The sequence below is a fragment of the Lichenostomus cassidix genome, chromosome 1, assembly GCF_008360975.1.
Source record: "Lichenostomus cassidix isolate B80296 chromosome 1, HeHo_3.0, whole genome shotgun sequence".
In the NCBI taxonomy this organism is placed as follows: domain Eukaryota; kingdom Metazoa; phylum Chordata; class Aves; order Passeriformes; family Meliphagidae; genus Lichenostomus; species Lichenostomus cassidix.
This window is the reverse complement of record NC_139479.1, coordinates 65,875,424-65,900,106: the sequence shown is the minus strand read 5'-3', so window position 1 is coordinate 65,900,106 and position 24,683 is coordinate 65,875,424. Positions and strand designations below refer to the sequence as shown.

Here is a 24,683-nt window from a genome sequence, read left to right as displayed (position 1 = left end):
ATTTCTACCTGGGTTAATAAGAAAAAAATTTCATTCAGAGGGCTACAGTTGATTCACAAAATGCCAGACACCTAAATTAAAAAGGAGCATATCACCTCATGAGATGTCTTTTTCATTGTCAGAGGGGACTTGACAGCAAGGTGATTGAAGACATGAATTTCACTGTGCATTTCTAAATGATAGCTCTATAAGAAAGCCTTAAAAACCTTAAAGGCTGCAGTAGGTTGGCCATAACCTGTATTTAATGTGAGCACCACCATTTAATTGATCTTGCAACAATGTCACTGTTTGTAGGTTTTGAACATCATTAGTTGTAGTTGCTAATACAGAATTATGGAATTCTTTAAGAAGTGATTCATGTCTAAAGCTTATGCGTTTTGATAGATATTTAATACTTAATAACTTCAGGAGCTAGTCAGTTTAGTGGTTTGTTTTTTCCCTGACCTGTTACCCTGACAACCAAATTTTATGATTTCCTGTACAAACTGCACCACTGCATTTGTATCTTGGTAGCATACGTTGTACATGTCAGCCTTTGGAATTGTTCACTTCTTTAGAAGAAAAAAAAGGGGGGGGGGGGTAGTGGGTGAAATTAAGGCAAAAGAATTCATTTTTACATAATTTTTGTGGGCTACTTTTTTTCTCTTAAATAAATGATCCTGCTATCTGATTTTGGTGAGTGAGGTAGATCATGGTTTTTAGTAAAACCCACAACTATGAAGGGAAAAATTACAGGTTCCGGTAGGTCCAGCAGATTAGGAAATGTTACATTCTTTTATCCAATTAAACGAATGTTTTTGAACTGTGGGCATCTTGATAAAAATAGTGAAGTTCTTAGCCCACAGGACCTCAACTGGCTGGTTGCACCCCATGGCTGCATTATTGAATGATGCTCACTGTTCAAGTAAATATTTCTCTGTGCAGATTTTTCATATTGGCAGAGTACTTACTCAACCACCGTGACAATCTTAGGAGGCAAATATGGATGGGGATGGTGTTGCTTTTCTAAATTACAAAGGTGGAGTGGATGCATATACTGACCCTATAACTTTTCATGGGGGATGAAGCAAAGGTTAGGGTAGAAAAAGCCTTGAATAATATATTGAAATAATAGTAGAATGAGTTTAAGGATTAATTGAGAAAGCAGCATGAATTTTACCTAGTAGTGATTTCTGAACATTTTGTTTCCTGTAGTATCCCAATGACTATTGAAAAACTGAAAAAAAATAATTACAGCATGGTTGTCCTTCTGTACTTGCTCATGTAAATGTTTCTGTGTTTAATAATATAAAATAACAGTTAAATAAGATAAACTGGTTCTTTTTTAAGCTAGCCCTATGCCTGTAAACTGTGTTTCTGTAGGAGCTTCTGTTGCTGTAGTTGATGCAGCTTTTGGTACTTCACTGAGCAATGTAGCTATTGGTCATCTTTGTTGTCCCTGGGGAGAATCATGAGCAGTGGAGTGTATTGTTTTGTCAGGTTCTATTTGTTTCAGGTTTTATAAAATAAGCACAGTGATTCCATATTTATAAGCAAATCTAGGTTAGAGAAATGTATTTTTCACATTAATTTGAAGATATTCTTAGTCCTTGTGAGGCTAGCCTTTTTTTTTTTTATTTCTGCATTTGGATGCTGAGTGCCTAGCAAAAGAACAGTTTTCTGTAATTTTCTTTAATTATCATCACAGATGAAGGTAAACACCATGTAAACTAAATTTCTGCAAATAGAATTGAAATTGAGAGCCATATTTTAGCATTTAATGTTACATGTTTTGCTCTGCATGTTCTTTTAATTGTACATTGCTAATGTGTCTGTAAGGATAATTTTCTAACAGGCTACCGCGTATTCTCCCACAGAATTTGCGCAGTCATAAATGAAACATAAAACGAGAAAAAGTGCCCACCACGTTTCACCAAAGGGGAGCTGTGTGTAGCTAATGTATGCAGCAGTTGAAGTGCTATCGAATGTAAATGATGAGGTGATATTGATGAAAGGAGGGGATTGAGGTCTCGGGGGGCGCTGATGACGGATTGAACAGAAGCGCCCTTGCGCCGCACGTAACTCAAGTCTGTCGTCTTCACCACTCAAAGCCGTAATGGGAGGTGGCAGTCTGAAATGAGTTGCCACGGCAAAGAGTATTATTTTTGAAATGCTTTCACACAAATCACTAGGCCCTGCATACAACTTAGTTTCATGCTTTAATGTCATCAGGAGGCACAAATTGGTGTGTCTAATTGTTTGCCACCTGCCAGCAAAATGAGCTGCCAGGCGGCCAGACGGGTTTGATTGTCTGTCAGCTCTTCAATAGATTGAGAGTGACAACATCAAAAATTTCACTTCAAACTCTGAAGCTTTGAGCAGCTTTTCAGAGACCTCTTCCCCACAAGTGCTTCTGGACAACTGCATTTTTCAATTAGTTTTCAATATATTGCTGCCTTCTGCCTCATCTGTCTTAAGGTAGCTGTAATTACATTATGAGCTATATAAACAGATTTCTGGGACACAGGAGCCTGGATCCTCGAAGTTATGACATGTCTTTTAACGTCAGACTGAATTTCTTGAAAATGGCATCCAGGTTGACATTTTTAGAAGCAAACACAAAGGGTTATTTCACCTAGATTTGCGACTAATGGAGCATAACTCACCAATAATTCCTTTTTGCCTTCTCATCTTTTGTCTGACAATAATCAGTCCCTGTTATTGATTTTTAGGGTTTGGGGATTTCTTGTTTCTCTTTTTTTAGGTCAATTTGCGTTGGTCCCACTAGATGCAACCTAGATCATGATGGTTTTTCAATTTGTTTGTGATTCTACTCAGTATTGCATTTTGAAGCTTACACTTGTTCCTTTCTGCTTTTTTCTAATAGAGATTTCTTAGGTGAGTTCTGTTATTGAAATTGAGAGTGCTTGTGCTTTTGTGTCTCATTCATTATTTTTTCAAACCAAGTTAATTTACAAATATTTTCTGTCCTTGGAATTATTTCAATGAGAAGCATGCTTGCACAAGCAGAAAATCTGGAGTTCCTAGAAATGAAAAGATCAGTATTTTTTGCTGCTGTTAAAGCTGTTATTCACTTTTAATCCATTATCACGTCATAAATTGGAAGATTATGGGTTTGCTTAGTTTACATGCTTGGTGAAGTCTTTAAGAGCATATTTGGAAATATTGTGGAGAACACATTTTTGAAGTATTTTAGTTTTGATTTTTGTAGTTGCGTTTGGATTTTTTTCCCCAAAAGAAGAACTCTGAGGCCGGTTTTAAAGGTGCTAGAAAAGGTGAAAAACTTGTGAAATCCAGTCAGATCTCATACATGTCCTTCCCATTAATACAGAGACAGATGGTCTTCAGAAATATGTTTAATTTGATGTATTTATGCTATATTTAGGAGGACTACTCCAAGAATCTATGTGTTTTACTAGAATACAGTAGGGGAGTGTTCTTTTCCCTTCTTTTTTTTTTTTTTTTTTTGCTTTAATGGTAACTGACAGAATGGGAAAAGACAAGAACTGTGTGAGAAGATGCACTGGAAGTTCAAATAGAGAAGTTCAATATTTATCTGTTGTATGACTTCCCACCTCTGGGAGATCATTCATATGCACTGGTCTACTAAGTCATTTAAATAGGAGGCTATGTTCCTGTTAGAGTATTAGATTCTCCAAAAGATGATTACTGAAAAACAGATTTGATTTTCCTGAAATCTTACTAAAAATTAGTTATGGATAAATACATTTTAGTCTTCTCCCAACAAAAAAATGGTTACTTTTTAAGTTCTTAATGACAAATAATTGAAGAAAACCAGAGCACCTTTCCCATGAATCAAGAAGGGACAGGTGCAGGTGTCATCTGTTCTTAGGCACTGCATTCCCCATTACTTTGGGTATCACAGCAGTGTGTGAATATATGAATGAAAAATCTAATCAGTAGTGTGGGAATTAAAGGACTTATCTGGGGTTCCAGTTTACTCAAGGAAATTTCCATTGTCTTTGTACAGTGGGGACTGGTCCAAAGAAAAGACTTGACAGCTTCTTTCTCTAGAATATTTTTTTCCAAGCTAGCAGTAAAAATACACTCCGGAGAATGAGGTATGGTTTCAGATGCTGTTAGACAGAGAAGAGCTGAAATTGCATTGTCTGTATTCCTAGAGAGTGCCTTGGTCACTCATTTATTATAATGGAAGACAAAGGGAAAGCGCATCCCCACCTCAGCTGTTCAGGAAAAAAATTCTAAGTTTTTGAATAGGTTCAAGTCAACCAAAATTGGGCATATTAACCCTCAATTTTATTTTCATCAAGTTGTAATCATATTCCCCATGTCTATCATTTAGCAATCTATACAAAGGTAGCTCTTTCAAAACTCCTCTATCACCCTTGCAATGTGTGTCTTTTCATATTCATGTCCATGGAACTGTAGGTTTATCTGGCCTGAAGTTGGTGAGGAGAAACCAGCATCTCCCCACTCTCTGATATAATTCACTGGCTATATAGATGAAAATTCTTCTGTATTTTTGCCTTGCTGTTTACCCCTATACACCTCCTTTTACAGGACTGATTGCAGCCTTACTTTTTTTTTTTACAGTGTATATATAGGGTTAGGTTCCTCACCCATACTCATCTGTACCCTATTTGATTTTCTTCTATGAGTTTTTTTTTCTATATTTGATGATCTTCCTGATATTTAATACATCACATGTTCACTTAGATTCTATTCACTTTCTTCAAACTTATTACACTTCCAGTATTTTCCATTGCGCTGTTTGGCCAAGACCATTAATCTTTCTTGATAATTGGCTTTTTTATATTTTTAAGTTTTCCTTGTTTCTTGTCAATATTTTAGATCATTTTAGATGCTTCAGCTAATTTATCCTGAATGCAAAGGATGGAATTTCTTTGTGAATAAATACTTACTGCTCTGCTTGATCTGAGGATCAATGATCTTCATGTCCTTGTCCTAAAACTGCGCCTGAGATTATTTGCTTTCTTCTAGTTAGAAACAAGCAATTTGTGTTTAGTAGATTAGGTTCATTTCATATACTTTAAGAGTTGGATGTTTTGGTGCATGTGTGGTATCAAATTATTGAAAGAATCCATAATACATGGACATTCAGAACTAATATTTCATTTACATAAATCCCAAAGATTTTATCCTTCTGTCAGCCTTCCATATCTCTTCTACAACTCATGTGTATACCGCACAAATTTTTAATGCAGTTTTTTTCTCTGGCTGTTTACCCTGAGTTAGACATTTCCTTTTTGATATCAGATGTATCTTATCTTCATGCAGTCTGCCTAATAGGAGGTTGTCTAAAGTAGCATTCAGAATATATTAGTAATGTTACTACAGGCTCAGGTCAGAAATCTGAAAGAACAGGGAGTAAACAGTGTAAATGTTTCATAAAGGACTAGATCTGTACTGAGATATGGCCAATATAAATAACTTTCAGAGAAGAAATATAAAGCTTTCTTTTCAGAGATTAAGTTAACTTAAGTGTAGGAGCAAGATAGCATGTAATATAGCAGACAAATTGCCACCCACTTTCTAATGTGAATTCTTCTGTAACCTCTGAAGTTGCTGTTTGACACAGAGCAATTCTATGAAAAACTTGCCTGAAGTCTGTGCTGCTTTTTGAAGAGCACTTGAAAAATCCTCATGCTTTCTGCTACTGTGGGGAAGGAGAGGAGGGGTAAGAATATTAATTCTGCCTTAAGAGGTTTCATACATCCCACAAGAGAGTTAAGTGATTCTAATTTAATTGCTGCTGCTCAGATAGGTAGCTCAAGACATCCAGTATTGAAGGCTTATCTCTGACCTTTATGTTGACCAGAGTGATTAAGTTGGAAAGCCTTCAAATTTTAAACTGGAGAAGAGATACAGAATGTGAATCGCAGAGAAAGAGAGAGAAAATATAGAGCTGCATAACCTGATTTGTCTCTCACCAGCACTGTGTAGCTAAATATTTAAGTAAAGTCAATTTGAGAAAGTGGTGGGTTTTTGGGTTTTTTAATTTCCATTTTCTCTTTTTGCAGTTCAATGCATTAATGGTATTATGTTGTATCTAGTTACTTCATGCAAATTTCTAAACCCCAGAAGAATCCTGTAGCTATTTGCTGAGGTTATTTAATGAACCAGCAGTGCATATGTAGTATGTGGACAGAATCAACAACACTCATCTTAAGCATGATATGAATTACGATGAATTCAGGATCAGGTTTAAAACTGGTAAAGGACACTCGGAGAGTAAAAGAGCAGTGATTAGTAGCCACAGTTATATTTTTAGAATTATAAAACACCCAATGAACACAGAAATAAAACCAGTTTCTACAGACAATTACTACTAAATTTTTGCTGACTAAATCATTGGGGATCATTTGAGACCATGATGATGTGATTCAGACAACTGTGGGCCAGTTTGGAACATTTAGGAAGTCTGAAACATTTTGTACAAAACAAGCCTAAACTGAAATACAGAAGTGTATATAACCTTCTACTCTGTAGATTTCTGTTCCTTTATGAAAGAAAAACTTGAATGCCTGACAGATACATGTAAGGCATCTATCACAGTAAATTCTTTCCTTAAATCATGTTATTCTCAAGTATAATACTTCTTTCATAAGTCTGATTTGTTTTTATATGCCTGTTTTGACAGTATGTGCCGTTGGAGTGGTTAGATTGGTTAAAAGAAGACTTTCTTTACTTGAAGGGCAGTCATTCTCTGTCACCTTTCTTGTTCTGCCATCTCTCCTATTGTTTTGCACATTTTTGACCACTCTGTTGTATTGTTAATACAGTTTTTCTGTCTGCTCCCTCTTGATGTCATTCTGTATTCACTCCGTGTATTTTATCTGTAGGAATGAGACATTTTGACAAGGTCACCATGTATGACATGTCAGAAAGCTGCATTTTCTTTCAATCTGGGATGATATCATCTCACTGATTTTCCCTGTTCTTATGGTAGAGAGGTTTCTCTTGATATTTTTTGATAATTTGTTATTTAGTAGCACCTGACCTATCTTAATGTGGTGATTTAGACATACAAAACATTGCCAACCATGTGCAGAGCATCATATCTGTGGGATCTGGGAAGGATTGTCCTTCTTGCTATAGGAGCTGTATTTCAGCCCTAAACTACACTTATAAGAAAAGAATCTGCATTTATAGCAGGTGGGTACATTTGGGGATTGGATGACTCTTAAGAGTCCCTTCCAAATCAAACTGATTCTATTACATCTGAGAATTAAAGCTAACATTTGTGGTGTTTGCTGTGGAAAGTTAGGTGACCTTTTGGACACTTGGAAAGACCACTGTTTAAATTGGAAGAAGACCTTGAATTTAGCTGCATCTTTAGAAAAGTAGCAGGAAAGTGGGAAATACTTCTGCAGCAATTGTATTGGCAATTTAGCAGATAAAAGTACCAGACTTTGTATGACGGACAAATTGTTTTTCTTAAAATGAAATGCAAAACAAAATGTATGTCTTTCACTCACAGTGTCTCACGTTTGCACCCACTGGAATAAATGTGTGTCTAAGGAGACTGTTCAGCAGTCAGGCATTGCTTGCACCCAAATAAGAGGCCCAGGATCTGCTCCAATGGCATAGAGACCATGGGATAACAGCTGTCAAGTCTTCCTCACATGTCCTCTGTTGTCCATATGTTGGCCACTCCTTCTGGGTTTTGGATATGCCTTTTTTTACCTTTATGGACCTGCCAACAGTCTTTCTGTCCTTCCCGAGCTCTTGACTCCCAAGAGTCGTTACTCTTCACAGGTTTTGTCTGCAAGGTCAGATTATACTGTGAAGCTACACATTTCCCTGTGGTCTTGATGACCTGATAATCCATGTGCTCTTAGAATAGGGCAGTATAAGATGCCTTTTCCTCCTGTGTCTTTCCTTCTTGTGCCCCAGCATACAAATATTCCCATTCTCTCTTCATTCACTCTTTCACTTGCAATTCTCTGCAGAGATGGTGGATAATGACAGTAGTTTCCTTTTGAAATTAGTATAATTGGGAGACACTCCTACTTAAGAAACAAGTCCTAATTTCTTCTTGTGTTTCTATGATACTAGAGGGACTCTGCCTTTGAGTATTTATTCAGTATTATAACCCAAATTCAAATATTTGATTGAAGTATTAATTGAGCTAGAGATCTTTGTATGTAGACTGGGGCTAATTTTAGGAAATTTCATGGTGTTACAGAGCAGATTAATCTAACCCCTGTAGACCAAGCTTTGTTCAGCTGTAGCTGCTGCTATGTAAACACTTCATATGAACAATGATTGTAAGATTATTAACTACAGACAAAAGCAATTATTTTAGGGTCACTTATCTTAATCAATAGCTATTGCATTGTTCAAACCCATCTCCTCCTAATGTAAATGGACTGAGAAAAAACCCCATCGATATTCCTTGACTTACCTCTCTCACAGTATGTGCTGCAGGGTAGGGGAAAAACTGTTGTTCAGAATGCAGACTTCAATTCTCAACCCTGTAAAGAAAGTGAGGAAAAAAATACTTAAAGGTTGTCCTGTACACTCTCACCACCAGTCTTTAAAATCCAGGGAGATGGAGGATTTAGACATATAGGAACAAAGTATATTACTGTAAAACATTATGCCACATCCTACGATTCATTATATGCATCATATTTACACAAGAGTGTAACAAAACAGTTACTGAAGGAAGTTCATGAGCAAAATGTGGCCTCATCACCCTAAATAATTGCCTTTTCTTGCTCTTTTTTAATCACCATGATTCATTTTAAAGAAGAGTGTATCTGCTTAAACAGAAAATGTACATAAAAATGAAAATATATTGTTCAACATTATAAAAATATGGGTTTTTTCTGGTGTTTTTTCACTCAAGTTTGCCAGTGAAACAGGCTTTTAAGAAGGGAATTTTATAGAAAAATGGAAATATTAAAAAGAAAAATGTAAATATAATTGCTTGCTCTGTGAAAGCTGGTCAGTGCTGAAAAAATATTGTCTCCAAAGAGCAAGTATTTTGGTCTTCACACTTAAAAATCACAAAAGTGTGATTTAAGATTAAGTTAAAAAGTGTTTGTTTGAGTGCAGTGTTGTCTGCTTATATTTGATATTGTGTTGGATTTTGTGCATGAAGGCCCTGTTCTCTTCTTAAAAGCTTCAAATTCTCAAGACTGCTTTTTAAACCTTAGCAATATCAATACTGTGAAAGCAAGTATTTATTGTATTACATTTTTGCTGTTCAATGTACATCATGTGTTATTGACTTAGTTGAGGATGAAAAAAGGCTGAATCTAAAATCGTGGTTCTTCACCTCTGTTTGAAAGACTGATATGTTCATGGTACTGAGAAATAACCTACTGTATTCAAATGTTCATATTAAAGACAAAAAATTGTTATCTTCATTCGGATCAACAAATTCACAGTCTTTAGGATCTCATGCATATGGACTTCTAGTCTGCTGGCATAATTTCTGACAGCTAACATTATCTTTGCAAATCTAGAACACATTGCAGTGTTACAGAGTTGATAGCAGTGTTCTCAACATAATCACATGAAGCTGCAGAATAAGAATAAGAGCATGGCTTTAGGGCCTGTTAAGAGACTTTCACCCTATTTCCGAAAGGTTATGAAAATTTACAGTATTATGTATTTCTCATCAACTGCATCATGCAACAGCCCAAACCCATCACAATCAAAAGCTCTTCCTGGCTCTGTTGTGCAATTTTCGTAATCTGCTGTTTCTTTTTCCACAGGAGTGTGGTTGTACCAGTAAAGAAACCCCCTCCAGGTAGTCTGGCTGTTACCACTGTTGGAGCTGCCACAGCTGGGAGCGGACTGCCACCGGGTAGTACACCTAATATATTTGCTGCAACAGGAGCTACACCAAAAAGTATGATTAATACAACAGGTATTGTCCTTAAATATTCTTGTGACCCTCATTTTGTCTTTGTTTTTTGTTTTGTTACCTTTAGTGGTGTTTTGTTTTTTAATCATCTTTGTGGTGGTCGTTTTGTAGCGCCAAAATAAAAACTGGAAAGACTAAACCTTGGCCTTTATTAGAGACAGTGTTTTCTTTTGGTCTATGTTTATAATCCTTGATAGTGCACATTGGACTTTCACAGCTTTAAAGAAGTTAATAAATAGCCTCAATATTATTTTAGAAGTGTAGTTTAGAATAAAATGAGCCAACTTTTCCAGTGCCCTGCAGTAGAGGATGTTTATGTGATACATACCAATTAATCCCTCCTTATGTGTCATAGAAAGTAAAGACAAGTAGCTACTTAATAGACATATTATAAATTTTAGGGGTTGAATATTTTGGACAATTACTTTTTGTCAGTGAAAATTATGTTCTTTTTGAAGGATTTTTTAGTAAGAAGCTACTTAATTTACCTGAATTCATGTCTTATCAGTAGTTGTTTATTGTGACCTATGGAAGGAGGATCAGACCTTCTTTTTAAATTATTTATAATAGTAATAATGGGATTCTCTATCGTGAAGGAGCCTGTTGACAGTGGAGACTGTGGTTTCCATTACAAAATGAATCTTTACTGAGAGCAACTGATATTTACTTAAACTCCTTTGAAATATCTGGCTGTAGTGTGTTTTCTTTCTAAAACAAGCAAAAGCACTTGAGAGAAGAGCTCTCTTCAAGGATATCACAACTTCAGTTTAGGGTTGAGAACGTGAAAATCTCCCTGGGATTGTAGCAAATAGAGGGGGATGCTTTTGGCATCTTTCTGCTTTGTGGAGTAATGTGAAGACACACTCATTTTTTTTCTCTCCTTTTGCAGATTACCTTTAATACCTGATAATAGAACTTGGATTTTTCCAAGGATAAAAAAACCCCAAATCTTCAAATCTAATTTTCCTGAGGCAGATGGGAGGAATGAATACTCTGAATAATGTTATTGCTTCTCTGAACAGTTCCATTTGTGTAGACACTACTGTTAATCTTGAATGGAATTCCTTTTAGGTATTCTTATGTCATGCAAAAAATATCCTACACTGGAAACCTTGTTTTCCAAATTATACTGAATAGTAGTAAGCTTTCAGTCTTCTCACTGATTAAAGATCTGAACTATTTTTTCTGGAATGTAGTAGCTCTTGTTTGTAAGTAATTGCATTTTAAAATCAGTCATTTCCCCAATACTGTTGTTAGTAGAGGACCGTATTACAGAAGCCATGGTACATTCACTGTGGATTAAAGGCTCCTTTTTTTGACAGATCTTACAGTTTCTTTTTTTTAATGAAATTGGTTTTGATCCCAATCTATGGATTAGCTTGATTAAAGGAAGAGTATTGATTGATTTGAATTTCAGCAAGTTTGAGGTTTGATTATAACTATATTTGTACTGATTTCTTTAGTGAAGCATAATAATGCTTTAGGTTTGAATGAATGTTTGAATTTTTGAAGATTTGAGATCTATATTAACATTTTAGAAATGCTAGACATATAAATGACAGTTTTAACAAAGTAGTATCACATTGAAAATATTTAAATATATATTAGATTAAAATGCTCATTTTGCCTTTTTTAATTAAGCTATGCCCATGGTAGTCAAAACAGTGACTCATATATGTCAGTTTTTGAGACATGTAGACAAAATATTTAGATACTTTCTGGTTTTATACTTGTAATATATGAAATATCTATGTTATTAATGATTTTAAAGTAGCATATAGAATTTAATTGAACAGCAATTTTTTGTTTTTTGCTATGATAAAAAAGAAGCAGATTGCAATTCTTTAGAAACACTAGATGTCTCCCCAAACCTATTTACAGTTATTTTTACAGTATGTCACAGATACTCTAGCAATACAGTTATATCTGTATATATGTATATATACAGGTATATTCTGTGTTGGATTTGTGTAAAAGGTGGGATTTTTCTCAGTTATTCATGGGTTGCAGTCAGTGTTTGCATTCCATCTCCCATTGCTGTCACAGTCAATGTCACTGTCACGATTTAATGAGATGTATGTTACTGAACTCCTATAGTGCTGTGAATGTATCTTTGGGAAGATAGGTTTTCTTCCGTCATCTTTTTGTGTAAGAAACTGGCTTTATAGTTTTTTAGACTGGATTTCTGTAATTCATATCCTGATTCTTACTTCTGTGTTAATCCAACAGTTCTTGGTCTGTTTGCCTTTCTAGAAGCCTAGTTGGTTGAACAACTAGCAACTGAATTTTTAAACAAGCTTAATGAAGAAAATTTTACTTTGGAAGGAAAAGGGAAGAAGCAATAAAAATATGAATTGCCTATGCATATATGAATAAAAATATGTGAATAATATAAACACACATGTGCACACACAGAGACATATATAAAAGTGAGGGCTTAATCTTTTTTACGATATCCTATTCTCAGTTAAGTTGCTGTGACTCCTAGGTTGGGAGAGATAGCCTACCTTATATTTTTATGTTTCTCAATATGTTTGTGTACATTTAGAATTTGTGTTTAGTCTGAGTCAGAACACACAGTGTAAGCCACAATCCGTCTCCCAATCTCATTATTAAAAAAAAAAAACCAGCCTAAATAATTTCCTAATCTAAATCCTGAACCTCACCAGCTACTTTAGTATCAGCAAGCCCAGTAAATCCTGCTGCATTTTGATACTGTTTTGAATGTAAATATTCTTAAATGAGCTAGTCAAAATTCCAGTCTTTAATTCTTTTATCAGTAAAAAATATGTAAAGACACATAAAAAAAAAACCAACAAAACCCTCATTCCTGCTGCCAGAGAGTTTAACAGAATTTGACCTCTACTTAACAGAATTTGACCACACTTAACAGAATTTGACCTCTACTTTACTGCTGGCTAGCTGCTTAAGCAGTTAAGAAACCATAAATGCTTTGTAGATCCCTGCAGGAAACTGAAAAATAATATATACCTGTGTAATGCAAAGGACAGTGATGTATCAGCTGCTAAAACTGACCAGAAATCAGGTATTAACAATTATCATTTTAGAAAATTGCCAGAATAATGTCACTAATCTGTAAACTGGGGTTCTTCACCCCTCATTGCTAACTTGGATAAATCTTGTTGCCTGTCAGCCTCTTCTCTGGTAGCATTGCACTCCCTCAGGCTTCGAATTCCAGCTACAAGACTGTTTGTAGCTACCTCTCTTGCAGTGATGTGTTGCAGAAGGACTGTGCAGAACAGGGACAGCATTTATCACAGCACTCTCACTGTTCATGGCCTCTCTGAGCCTTTGCTGGTTTGCTTCAGAGAGGCTGAACTCACAGTACCATTTCAGCAAACATGATAGATTGGCATTTAGAGTCTAAGTTTAGCCCTTAGCTCTGACCCAGATCACTTAAAGTATAAATATATGCTCTGTGTGCATCTTTTTTTCTGGGCAGCTGTTTACAACCCATTGAAATTATACCCCCATTGCCCTCCCTACTTTAAAGATTTTACAATTCTCCTTAAATCGAGGAAGGAAACAGAACAATTGTAATTAGAGTCTTAATACTCCTCAGACACTAATTTACCCTATTACTTCCTATAAAAGTAATACACATTTTCTATCTTCTCTCTCATTTTTTTAATTTCTATTTTATTTTCTGCCTGTAGTTGCAACTGGGCAGCCAGTTTGCACATATAAATATTTAAAAAAAAATTAAAATTCTATTCTCCACTCAAGGTCATCTTAAGTATACCTTTACTTCAGCAAGATCTTGCTTTACAGGATGATGTAAAATTATTTTCAATTTTGGAATATAATTTGGGAATAATGAAAATGAGGTAAGGATTTATTTTGCCTGACTTTCAATAGATTTTAAACTTATTGTTTTTATACCAACAAAGTTAAGGTATTAATTGTTATGATAATAATATGGAAAGCTTTTCATTATTTTAGAAAAAATAGGATTATTTCCTTACTTAGAAGTAGGTCAATAATACAAGGACTACATGAAAAGTTTTTTAAAATTTTGTTTCTTAAGACTGAACTAAGGTTTGTGTTTTTTTGGGGGACAGGTGCAGTAGACTCAGGATCTTCTTCTTCCTCTTCATCATCCAGCTTTGTGAATGGTGCTACCAGCAAAAACCTCCCAGCTGTCCAAACTGTTGCTCCAATGCCAGAGGATTCGGCTGAAAACATGAGGTACACAAGTTCCATCTTTTGATATTAATTAGAATTTCGTTTCCCAAAATTCTTTTTAAAAAAAATTAGCTCATTTAATGTGCATTACGGTAGTTATACATATGCTACAGTGTGTATATTTTGGGGTACTAAGAATGTATACACTAAAATAACACTTTACTGAAAAGTCTGAGTTTTTCAACTGAAGAGTCTAACTTGTTCAAACTATACCAGACACTAAAACTTCATTAAAGTAATTCTTCAAGTGGTTGTTTTTTTCTTTATTCAATAATGATAGTACAAATTGGAAAGTTAGCAGTTTGGTAATGGAGCACTAGAAAGTGGAAAGAGAGAGACAACCTCTCCTGAGCTAGCGAAAGCTGCGTTAAACTGGAGAGGACAAAACCAGACCTGCACTTGTGAAGGTCAGTAAGTGAGGAACTCGATCTGAGTTGGTGGTCCAAGACACTCATGCCCAGAGTGTCTCCAAGACACTCATGCCCAGGGCCTCTCTTGCCCTGACTGGCAGCCAGGAAAATGCCCTCTGAATTTCCTATTAAATATCTTGTATAATAGGTTATTATTGCAAAAAAGTTTTGCTGCAGCACTTCAGCGACAAATTTTTGACCTTTTGAAGGTGCACATGCATCTGCCCTAAAAAGCTGACATGGGACATATTAAGGAGTGGCCAACTGTCCCTTAGTTGGCTGGGTACTGCAAAGTATGGCTGTAAGAACACTGGAATGCAGCAGCAAGCTAGGTGTTCATAGGCTCTTCATGAGGTAACAAGCTTAGAAGCTCATGAACAAGAGACTTCGTTCCCTAATGAACTAGAAAGGAAATAAACCTAAATCAGGGGCCCTACATAACCCATAAAAAAAATATCAGTGCTTCAGTGATTGAAGACCCAGTGAAAAATATTACTTTTTTTTGCTGGTCCTGCCTAAAGGATCAGATGAGTTTGTGCAGGTGGAATCACAGCCAAGGGTGCAGGAGCAGGCTGAAGGGAGAAGGGATGTTGGTTCCGCACCAAAAAGATGCAAATTTTCAAGGAGACAATGACCATTTGTATGATGTTATTTATTTCTTGACAGTTTCATAAGGCAAGTCAATATAATTGTGGTGTAATTAAACCACTCCTTTTGCTTCTTTTCTTCATGTGCTAGGACAACACTTCACAGAGGGAGACATCTTTTTCTAAATTCCGATACACATTTTAAAATCTATTAAAATTAAATAGGTATGTTAAAATACAATAGGATCAATAATCAGTTTCTTTTTCAGTTATTACAAAAAATGCAAGGTCATGTGGCATTTTTAAATTTTTTGTCCTGGAATCAAAGAAAATTTGAGTTGCAAAATCTGGAATTAAAATTTTGAACTCAGAATTTGAACTCAGATGTACTCTGAGTAGTAGCTGAAATGTACTAACATGTAAACAACTTAAAATTTAATCAACCCAAGGAATGTCTTTTGGGCTTTCTTTCCTTTCTTCTGCCTACCCTCCCAACTCTACATCTTCTGCCTAAGAAACAGCTAAACCTTTATTTTGGTAATTTTTTTTTTTTTGTTATGTCATATGAATTCATTGTGCTATAGCTTTTATGAGATTACAAATCAGAGTTGTTTGTGGGGACAGAGGGTGTGACATGAAAGCTAACATTTCAAAGCCTTCCCTTATGGCAACTGCATAGGAGAATTTGATTATAGCTGTCGACTGAGCAGAGGAAAGTGAAGAGGAGAATGATCTTGAGCTTTTAGACATTTAATAGTCTTGATTTGGAGGCAGAGGTTTGCCTTGGAATGAAGTTGGGAAGGTAGCATACATGGGACTGGGACAGTGGTGTACACCCTCACTTCTCTTGGCACTTTCTTGTGACCAATTCAAGTAGGAGGTAGTAAGAACCTTCCACAGGATTATTTGGTCTTTTTGATCACAGTTTTATTAGTGTCCTTTTACTTTGGTCTTTCAGTCTTTTCTGTCACAGTTTATCACCTTTCTATATCTGAATTATATATATATTTAGATATAAGCCAATTATAAATGTATATAATTTGTAGTAAGTATTATAGCAATATATATTATATGTAATATATATTTATATATAGCTTATTTTCTGATATGTATTGTCTTTAATCTGCAAATTAAATAATCTTGAATTTGGGAGCTATTAAGAATTTATTTTCATTGAAGGTCCAGAAAGAGAAAGGGGAAAAAATATTATTTCTTCTCAAAAACCCCTTAAAATCCTTTCACTCAGTCATGAAAAATAGTTACATTAATCTCCATAGGAAATCCCCTAACGATCGCAGTATGCTGTATAAGGTTTAATAAATGTTAGAAACAGCTGTAGAATCAGTTTAGTCTCTCTCATCTGTATGAGTGAATACAGAAAAAGCTGTAAATGGGTCACCCACCTATCCCTGAAAAATTTTTGGAGTCTCTGTATAGATTTATTTCTTGATTTTGCTTGTTCTTCTTGGAACTGAAGGACCTGAACTCTACCCAGTTCTCAACATATAAATGAACCAGGAACTTCTCTTCTTTCTCTATTTAAATATTAATTTCTGTCCTTAGATATGCATATTTTAAAAATGCTAACCTTTGAACTCATTTTTTTACAGAATACTATTTTAAATTGCCCATTAATAGGTCCATAGTAAACAAGATCCATCAGCTGTCCATTTGATAAGAAGTTGTTTATCAGTAGTTCATCCAAGGTGTTGGTTAATACCATATCTGTACTTCCAATATTGCTTGATTCTTAAGTAAAAATTAATCTCAATTTAAAAATGTTTGAACTTGAATTTTTTTCAATTGTACTTGAAATTTTCAGTTACCTTTAAAATTAGAGATTTTATAAAACAATTTGCAGCAAAAGTATCTTTTAAAACATGATTTAGATAAGTCTAGATCAATCGAGGAGGTTTTTATCTCTTATCAGTAAAAGCTTGGGTTAGATTCATGTTGCAAATTAAAAACTCTAAGCTAGTCACCTGCATTTCAGCTATAGTCAATAGAGGCTTTACACCAGTGATGTTCACTTCAAATAATCTTTTTAAAACAGTCTTAAAAGGCTGGTGATATGAGTCCATCCTTTATAGCATTAGAAAATCATTATCTGAATTTCAAATGAGAGACAGCACACTGAAAGAAAATAAGCTACAGTAGTTCAGTGAAATAATTTCACTCTAGGGAAAAAAGCTTCCAATATGTTTACAACATCATCTTTTTAAATGTAGGGATCTTCAAGTGATCTGAGTTAAAACATCCACATTTGCTTAGTGTTTATAGATAGTAGGTAAAGTATAAAATTTAAATGTTCATTCTCTTAGATTCTTATAATTGCACTTTTGAATGCCAATATTATATTGGTGCCATAATGCAAGCACAATGAAAACCCCTTCAGCCATCAGCAATCTGAAAAAGAGCAGCAAAAATTCTTGGTACACCAGAATATGTATGTAAGTTCATTTCCATTTTAAAGTAATAGTTTTAAGATAATATATCAAGTTTTTAATCTTGATGTAAGAGGGCAAAGGTGTCACACCCTGTCAAGTTTTAAAAGGGAAGAAGGAACCCTAAGGGGTACAGTCCTTGGCACACTGCTGACATGCTCAGGATATTGCTAATTTGTATCCCCAGACAAGGGAATATTATTTCTGGTATTCAAGAAGCAAACAGAAGTCACAACACCTCTTCTCATTGTGCAAGGAAAAATTAAGGACCATATCATGCTTCAAAGAGCCTCAGCAGGCAGAGAAGTCAAATGCAAAAACAAAGTGATTTACCTGGGATCATGTTCCCACAAAGTTGAAGAAAAGAATATTGGTTCTCTTGATATTTGTGCTATTACAGTTTCTCATATGCTCCCTTGCAATACCAAATGTTGTTATTTGAAAGCTTGAATAAACAAGCAAGTTGCTTGTGATTGTTTGATGTGAATAAAAATATTCTCTTTTCAAGATTACAAATGTATGTAAAATCAGATTTTAGCTGTGACAGGTGAAATAGTCCTATACTTGAATATCTGACATTCTTCTGATCATGTTTGAAAATGATAATAAAAATTGTTCTTGTTCTGGAGTACTCTGCAATTCCTTTAGAATTTATGAGGCTGATACACTGCTGATTCTGATATGATATTTTCATTTACTTGAAGCCATTTAAATACTATAAAGTTTATTCAAAATTATGATCATCAACTTTTCTAAGGAGCTTACGGAAACTTTTAAAAACAGGTGTGATTTGACATCATTTAACTTCTACTGTGAAGTGTTCTTCCAGTCATGGTCTCTGTTGTTTTTTTTTTCCACAGTATCACTGCAAAGCTTGAAAGAGCTTTAGAAAAAGTGGCCCCTCTCCTGCGAGAAATTTTTGTTGATTTTGCCCCTTTCCTTTCCCGAACATTATTGGGCAGTCATGGACAAGAGCTGTTGATTGAAGGTACTGTTTCTGTTATAAGATTATATTATTTTAGCTATTATTCATTTGATATAAACAATTTTTCATTTTGACTGGACTTTCTATAACTATTTTTGATAAATAAATTAATCATTTGTCAATACATTGTGACTTCACTTCCTTGCATTTAATTTCATTTAAAGAAATTAAAAGTGATAGCTTTTGTACCTGCTTTATCTTTCCCTGAGATCTGTAAAGATACATCCTGTCACCTAAGAATGAAAAATCTTCTCTGTAGTTTGCTTTTATCTCCTCAGAATAATTCAGTGCTTCAGCCTGTCTTTGAGAAACTAGTGAAAATACAATTAAAAAGTGTAATCCGCTCCCACAACAGAATGTGAAATGAAGACCATGCTCCAACATTATTGATGCATGTATCTGCATTTGCTAGGGCTGTTATTTCCCCGGGTTGGTCAGTTGGATTCACACAAGGCAGATAGAGTTGTCCCTAGAAGGGGAATAAAAAGTGGAGATTTTTAAAGAAAAATATCCTTGACCACTTTCAAGGATTTTTATGGGGTTTATGTGCTGTCTTTACTACTTCATATTTAGAAAATTTGCCTCATAAATCAGGCAGGAAATAATGCAGAAATTATGCAGAAAGTGCAAATATGGCAAGCTCACGGGGAAAGTAATGAATCAGTAGTAATGCAGTTAAAATAGTGACGGGGGAATTTGCATGAGCTCCCAGATCATGTTTTCAGGGAAATATACTCAGCCAAGTAAACCTTTTTCCTTCCAAGATTGTTGTTATACACAGTATTGCTGTTTATTGAGAGGAAAAGTCTCATTCTGACAAGGCTTATAATATGTGAAGATCTACACAGAAAAAAATACAGCTTTGTGTTCAAATTTCAAAACTCCTTCTATTATATATGTGTTTTACGTAAACATTAGTGTTCAGTTTTTCTATGGTAATTCCATGATTACATCTCACAATGTAGGCTCTTGTTAATGGGAATATTTACATCTTGTAAATGAAATCTCCCAGAGCATTTTCTTCTTTTGTCTTATTATTGTTTAATAATATTACTGTTCAATAATACCAAGGAATGGTATAGTAGCTTAGTAATACTCAGAAGCTTGAGGTATTTTATATTGTTAATTTTATAGCTGTAAGTTGCACTTCCTGCTTAATGACAGCTACAGTTAATGGTCTGAGATTCACATTGAGATGACTAAGATAATGGATGGGTTATATTATTAAATCTCTTAGTGAAGTTGGTTGAAAAATTTGTAGCAGCATTTTCCTTTTCCATTTGGCAATTGATTAATTGCTCTGTAGTTTTTATAAAAATATGACTAAAATTGTCTGGGTTTTACTTGAGTTCTTTTACAGATTAAAAAAATTCTTCATTGATGCCATTTTGATTTTGTCTTTGGTCAGATCTATATCATGAACAAGACTACAACAGCTCCCAACATATGAGAAAGACTAAAATTTAGAGGTGACAGGAACCTCTAAACTATATGGCAGTTTTTTATCTTACTGCTTATCCACAGAGAAATGGTCTTTTTGGCTTGTTTCTGGCTTGTAGCAAGTTTCTGATAACTGCTTGGAGCATCATTCCAGATTTTTTTTCCATCTATGGGAAAAGCGATAGATTAGCCACCCAATTCAGAATCAGAAAACATTGTTTACAAACCAAACACAGTTCTAAAACAAGTAGTATCCTCCCCAAAATTTTTCTTTAATGTTATGTCTAACCTTCTATTCAATCACTCTCTCATCCCTGATTTCTAAAACCCAGTTCTTTCTTCCCAATATATTGAAATTACAATCTGTAAGTAAAAAGTCCAAGCACACCATAGATTTTTACACTGCAGGACTTGAATTTCTCTTTACCAGCTCTGAAATAATTGGGCTTTTTTTCTTCTTAACAGAGGATTCAGAGAGTTGCTTTTATAGTCATTGTGTGCTTGTGACCTTTTCCTTCTTCATTGCCTCTGTGAGACCCTTTTCCTCAACCAAACTGAATTCTTGACTAGTTAAGTTGCCTTTGAAAAAGAATACCAAATTTTCTCCTAGTCTGATACCTGATTTACTTTGAGAAATTTCTTGTCATTGCTTACTGAAAGCCAGTGGTAGTCTAGAAGTATTTGAAAGTGCTCTCCAGGTAATGACTCTGCAAAACAGAGGGTTTTAGTGGTGTTATTCAAAATATGAGAGTGCATAGAATTCCCATGGGGCTTACTTAATTGAAATTTGGTTGGTTTTTTTGTTTTTTTTTTAACTGACAAGCAGTAATTAAGTTGACAGTTTTACATGCAATAGTTTGATTTGTTACTTCACATGTAAAGGTTTTAGTTACAAGAATCAAAAAGTAGCAAATAAACTTCATATAATTAAGTCTTTAGGCATTGTCTGTTTTTCAAATTGATCACCATAAAAAATATCTGTTGCATTCTATGAAGCTTGTACTTTCAAGCTTGACATAACAATACCTTTCCTTTGTTGTTTTTCAAAACTTCCTTATGGTATGAAGTTTTTCCCTATCAGATTTTGCTAAAATCTGAATACTGTAAGACATCCTTCATGGCACGTGCTTTTTCCTGAAACTCTTCCCAGTGCTCTTGTGCTTGTGTGGGTGTAAGTAATGCTAAATCATTTTCAGATTTAGTAAAAATGTACACAACCTTGTAGCTGACTCTGCATACTGAAGAGCACAAAATAAAAGGGAGCAGAAAACAAAATTAGTTTTAATGCTTCTAAAACAGTCTAATTATGCAAACTTTCTAGAGTATCTGATGCTTTAAGATACACTTTGTCAATATATTTTTGGAAATGTGTATGCACCTTAGTTATGATTTCACCCTTTTGTAGTAGTGCAGCTGCCTCAAATTTTTGATGAAAAATCTTGCAGTCATCACCTTTTATCATCATCCTGTCCCAGGGAAGATTGGCAGATCTATTATTTGAGTAAATTATGTTTAATGTCTCAGTGGCATCTTAACTTTTGATAGAGTTGAAATGTGCAGGCTGCAATGATCTGGTCAGTCTAGACCAAAAATTTAGACCACTAATACTTGAAATTGTTCATTTTTCTTGTTTGTTCTGGTGAATTCCCAAATGTGACTGGTAAGAGAGGAACCCAATCAAATAGTAATCTGACATTGCATAATATATTTATTGGTAAAACTCTTCATCTATTTACTCCATTAAAATTACCAAATTACTAGTTACTGAAATAGTGCTTGCTCCTTTTGCCAAAACCAATTCTTTCTTCAAACGTATCTTACACTCAACTGAATTTCAACTATTTCATCAGCTCCTCAGAATATTTTAGAAGTGGAAAATATCTTCAGTGATGGGTTAATAAAGACTTGTTTGCATTTGAATGCAAATAGCTTCAAACAGAGTATACCAGAACCAGCCCAACACTGCTGTGGTTCATCAACTGAGGTTCTTCCAATGCCTCAGAGAACAGAAGTTGCAAAGGTTAAAGTTGTCCATATAGAGTCTAATTGGAAACAAACATGCAATATGTCTAGGTCACATATTTGAGCTTAGCAGAGCTCATTGTGGAGTTCCATTTAACACTTGCACAGATATGTTTTCACTAACTAGTTTCCATATGGTCTGCAAATCCCCTCCATGTAAAGTGCATTGCAACATTCTAGCTTTTAGGTGAAAATGTTACAGGCAAGTGTAATCTGATCCATAGCCGAAAGAAAAGCTATATCCTCTTTTTGTCAAGCACAGATGGGTCAAAGTATTTCCACTACAGCTATTCTTGGAGTGTCTTGAACTGTAAGTATAGGTCCATGATTGAAACATAGTCACATAGAATGCTTTCCCCTCTCTTGAGTGAGGTACCAAAGACACTTCACTGATGCTTTTATTTTGCTATATCATTAGCTGGGTAGAAGGTCAGCCAGGTAGCCCTTCTCCAAAGGATCTCTGATGAATTCCTTGGTGTACATTTGATATGTTTCTGATACAGGCACAATTCAAATCAGATGACAGAGAGAATGTTTTTGCACTGATAGGAGCAGAATCTGTTTCTCCTCATTAACTCACCACATGGCCCTATGAAAATATTCAGTAGAGGTGGTGATGGACTAGCTTTGTATGGTGTTTGACAGGAGGCTTCTTGAAACAATTGAAAAATTGCCAAAAACATTCCTTTGGAAACCACAGATAGAACTTGGGTGCTAAATGACACTACTTTAAAAGCTCCCCAAGACCACAAGTGTGACATCACTGTGGCATCTACCAGTACTGGCACAATTAGTTTCTGATTTCCTTGAAGAATACTGAATTTTGTATTAGGGAAAGCATTGTATTAGGACAACTATTTTCTATAAGATACTGTGGTAATCTGGAAATCCCATATACTTTCTGGAGAAAATTTACCTGTTTTTTTGAGCTTAACATGCCCCTTGTGTTTATCTTAGAAAGTTTTCCGAACCTTTGTATTTCTGTGTTGAGGAGCACAACTGCTCCTCAACTGTGCTATATAGATGCTATAAAGTAGAAAAATGCATGTTCTTGCAGAACTTTTTTTTTCTCTATACATGTAAGTCTCTCATTCTTTTTTCTCACTTTGCCACATCCAAAATATTTCTGTTTGTGTGCCCAGGCATGCTTTCTTCAACTAATTGGACTTATGGTAATTGCCCTACCAGTCTGTAGCACAGCATGTAGACAACATTCTGAAAAAAATAAATAAATTAATAAATATTTGCAATTCAGGGGGGAAAGGAATAAATTATTTTATGATTTTGAAATTTGTATTAATTCAAATTAACAGCATGTAAATAAAGCCTTAAGCTATTCATGGTAGTGAAATTTCTATAATACACTTTTGATCCTGTTTTGCTATTTTTATTAACAGTCTTTTTCACAGTGTTGAATTGTTTCTGACAAAACTAAGCACTTAGGTGGAGATACACAAAACAAGAAGCAAAGGCATTACATTGGAGTGACACATTGATACATTTTCTGGACTAACCAAAACTCAGAGAAGAAGCCAGATTTCAACATAGCCAGATGCTGAGTGCAATTCTAGGAGCAAAGAACCTAGACTCAGATGAGTCCTAAAGGGTAGGAGATGAGGGACAAAGCCACGCAAAGAATGTAGGGATTGCCAAAATAATTTGAATTCTTGGCTTCCTTAGCTCAGTGCTGAGGCAACAAAGATTTGTCCAGTGCCTTGGAAGAATAGGTGAGGAGGTGATTTCATTTCTGTGCACAAATTTGGTAAAACTCCTACTATCTTCTTCTATAGTCAGCACGTCAAGAATGAAGCACACATTGCAGAGGTAACAAGAGAGCAGAGCACAAGAATGACTGATGAGTGGAGATAAACTCCATGCAGTACAGTGTAAGGAGCTTGATATGTTCACTGTATCAAAAAGAAGAGATAAAAAAGTTAAATAGTACAGGATGCCTTTCCACCAACAGAATGCATAATGAGGGTAAATATAGTTGGAGAACTTTAATAGGGTTTACCCTCAAGTATTGCGATTGATGCTACTTGTAGTCATTATGACTATTTTAAAGATTGGTTATAAATATAATCTTCAATCCACGTTCTCAAGAGAAAAAAATGTCATGTATTTGCTGGATGCTTTTGGAGCTTCTTTGTGCGTTTTGAGCATGTGAATCACCATTTTCTCTGTGCTATATTGTGCAAGGAACAATAGTCTGCATTAACCTTAATTTGCTTTAACATTGCCATGACTGCATTTGTTTACATGGTGATAGACAGGTGTACTTCAGTGTCAGCTAGCCACCTGCAGAAATCAGTAAAAAACAGTGGTTTTTTTCCTCTTGTTCTGCAGCTGACTGCATCTTGAGTGTAGATGCAGTCAAGAATATATCATTTTCCCTTGAGGCATCAAAGATGGTCAGTGCTTATGTGACTTCATGAAATAAGCCTTTCTTCTGTTCTTTTATATGTGTGATCATGTGTGTATATATAAATTGATTTTCATTTTTTATATAAGAAATTTTTTAATCATTACCTTGAAGTTCATTTTAGTATGAGACATTTTCTCCTTTCTCTACATAATGAAGTTTGTCTTTTCAGGGAAGCCTCATACAAGGTTCATGCCAGCTGTAGTTTGGTCTCAGATTTCAGAGAGCTCATGCGATTTTATGACTGCATAGCTATATATGTATTTTAATGTGATTTTTTGAGA

At 35.0% G+C, this 24,683-nt stretch overlaps 1 protein-coding gene across 8 annotated transcripts in view; it reads left to right on the top strand.

The window, feature by feature from the left end:
* NBEA (neurobeachin) overlaps positions 1-24,683 on the top strand; it is a 470,218-nt gene that overhangs the window by 178,894 nt on the left and 266,641 nt on the right. For all 8 annotated transcript variants that reach the window (XM_085061526.1, XM_085061583.1, XM_085061573.1 and 5 more), the window contains 3 exons: positions 9,732-9,886; positions 13,966-14,092; positions 18,391-18,518. In XM_085061526.1, coding sequence (XP_084917652.1) covers positions 9,732-9,886; positions 13,966-14,092; positions 18,391-18,518 — 410 coding nt within the window. The remainder of the gene's footprint in view (positions 1-9,731; positions 9,887-13,965; positions 14,093-18,390; positions 18,519-24,683) is intronic.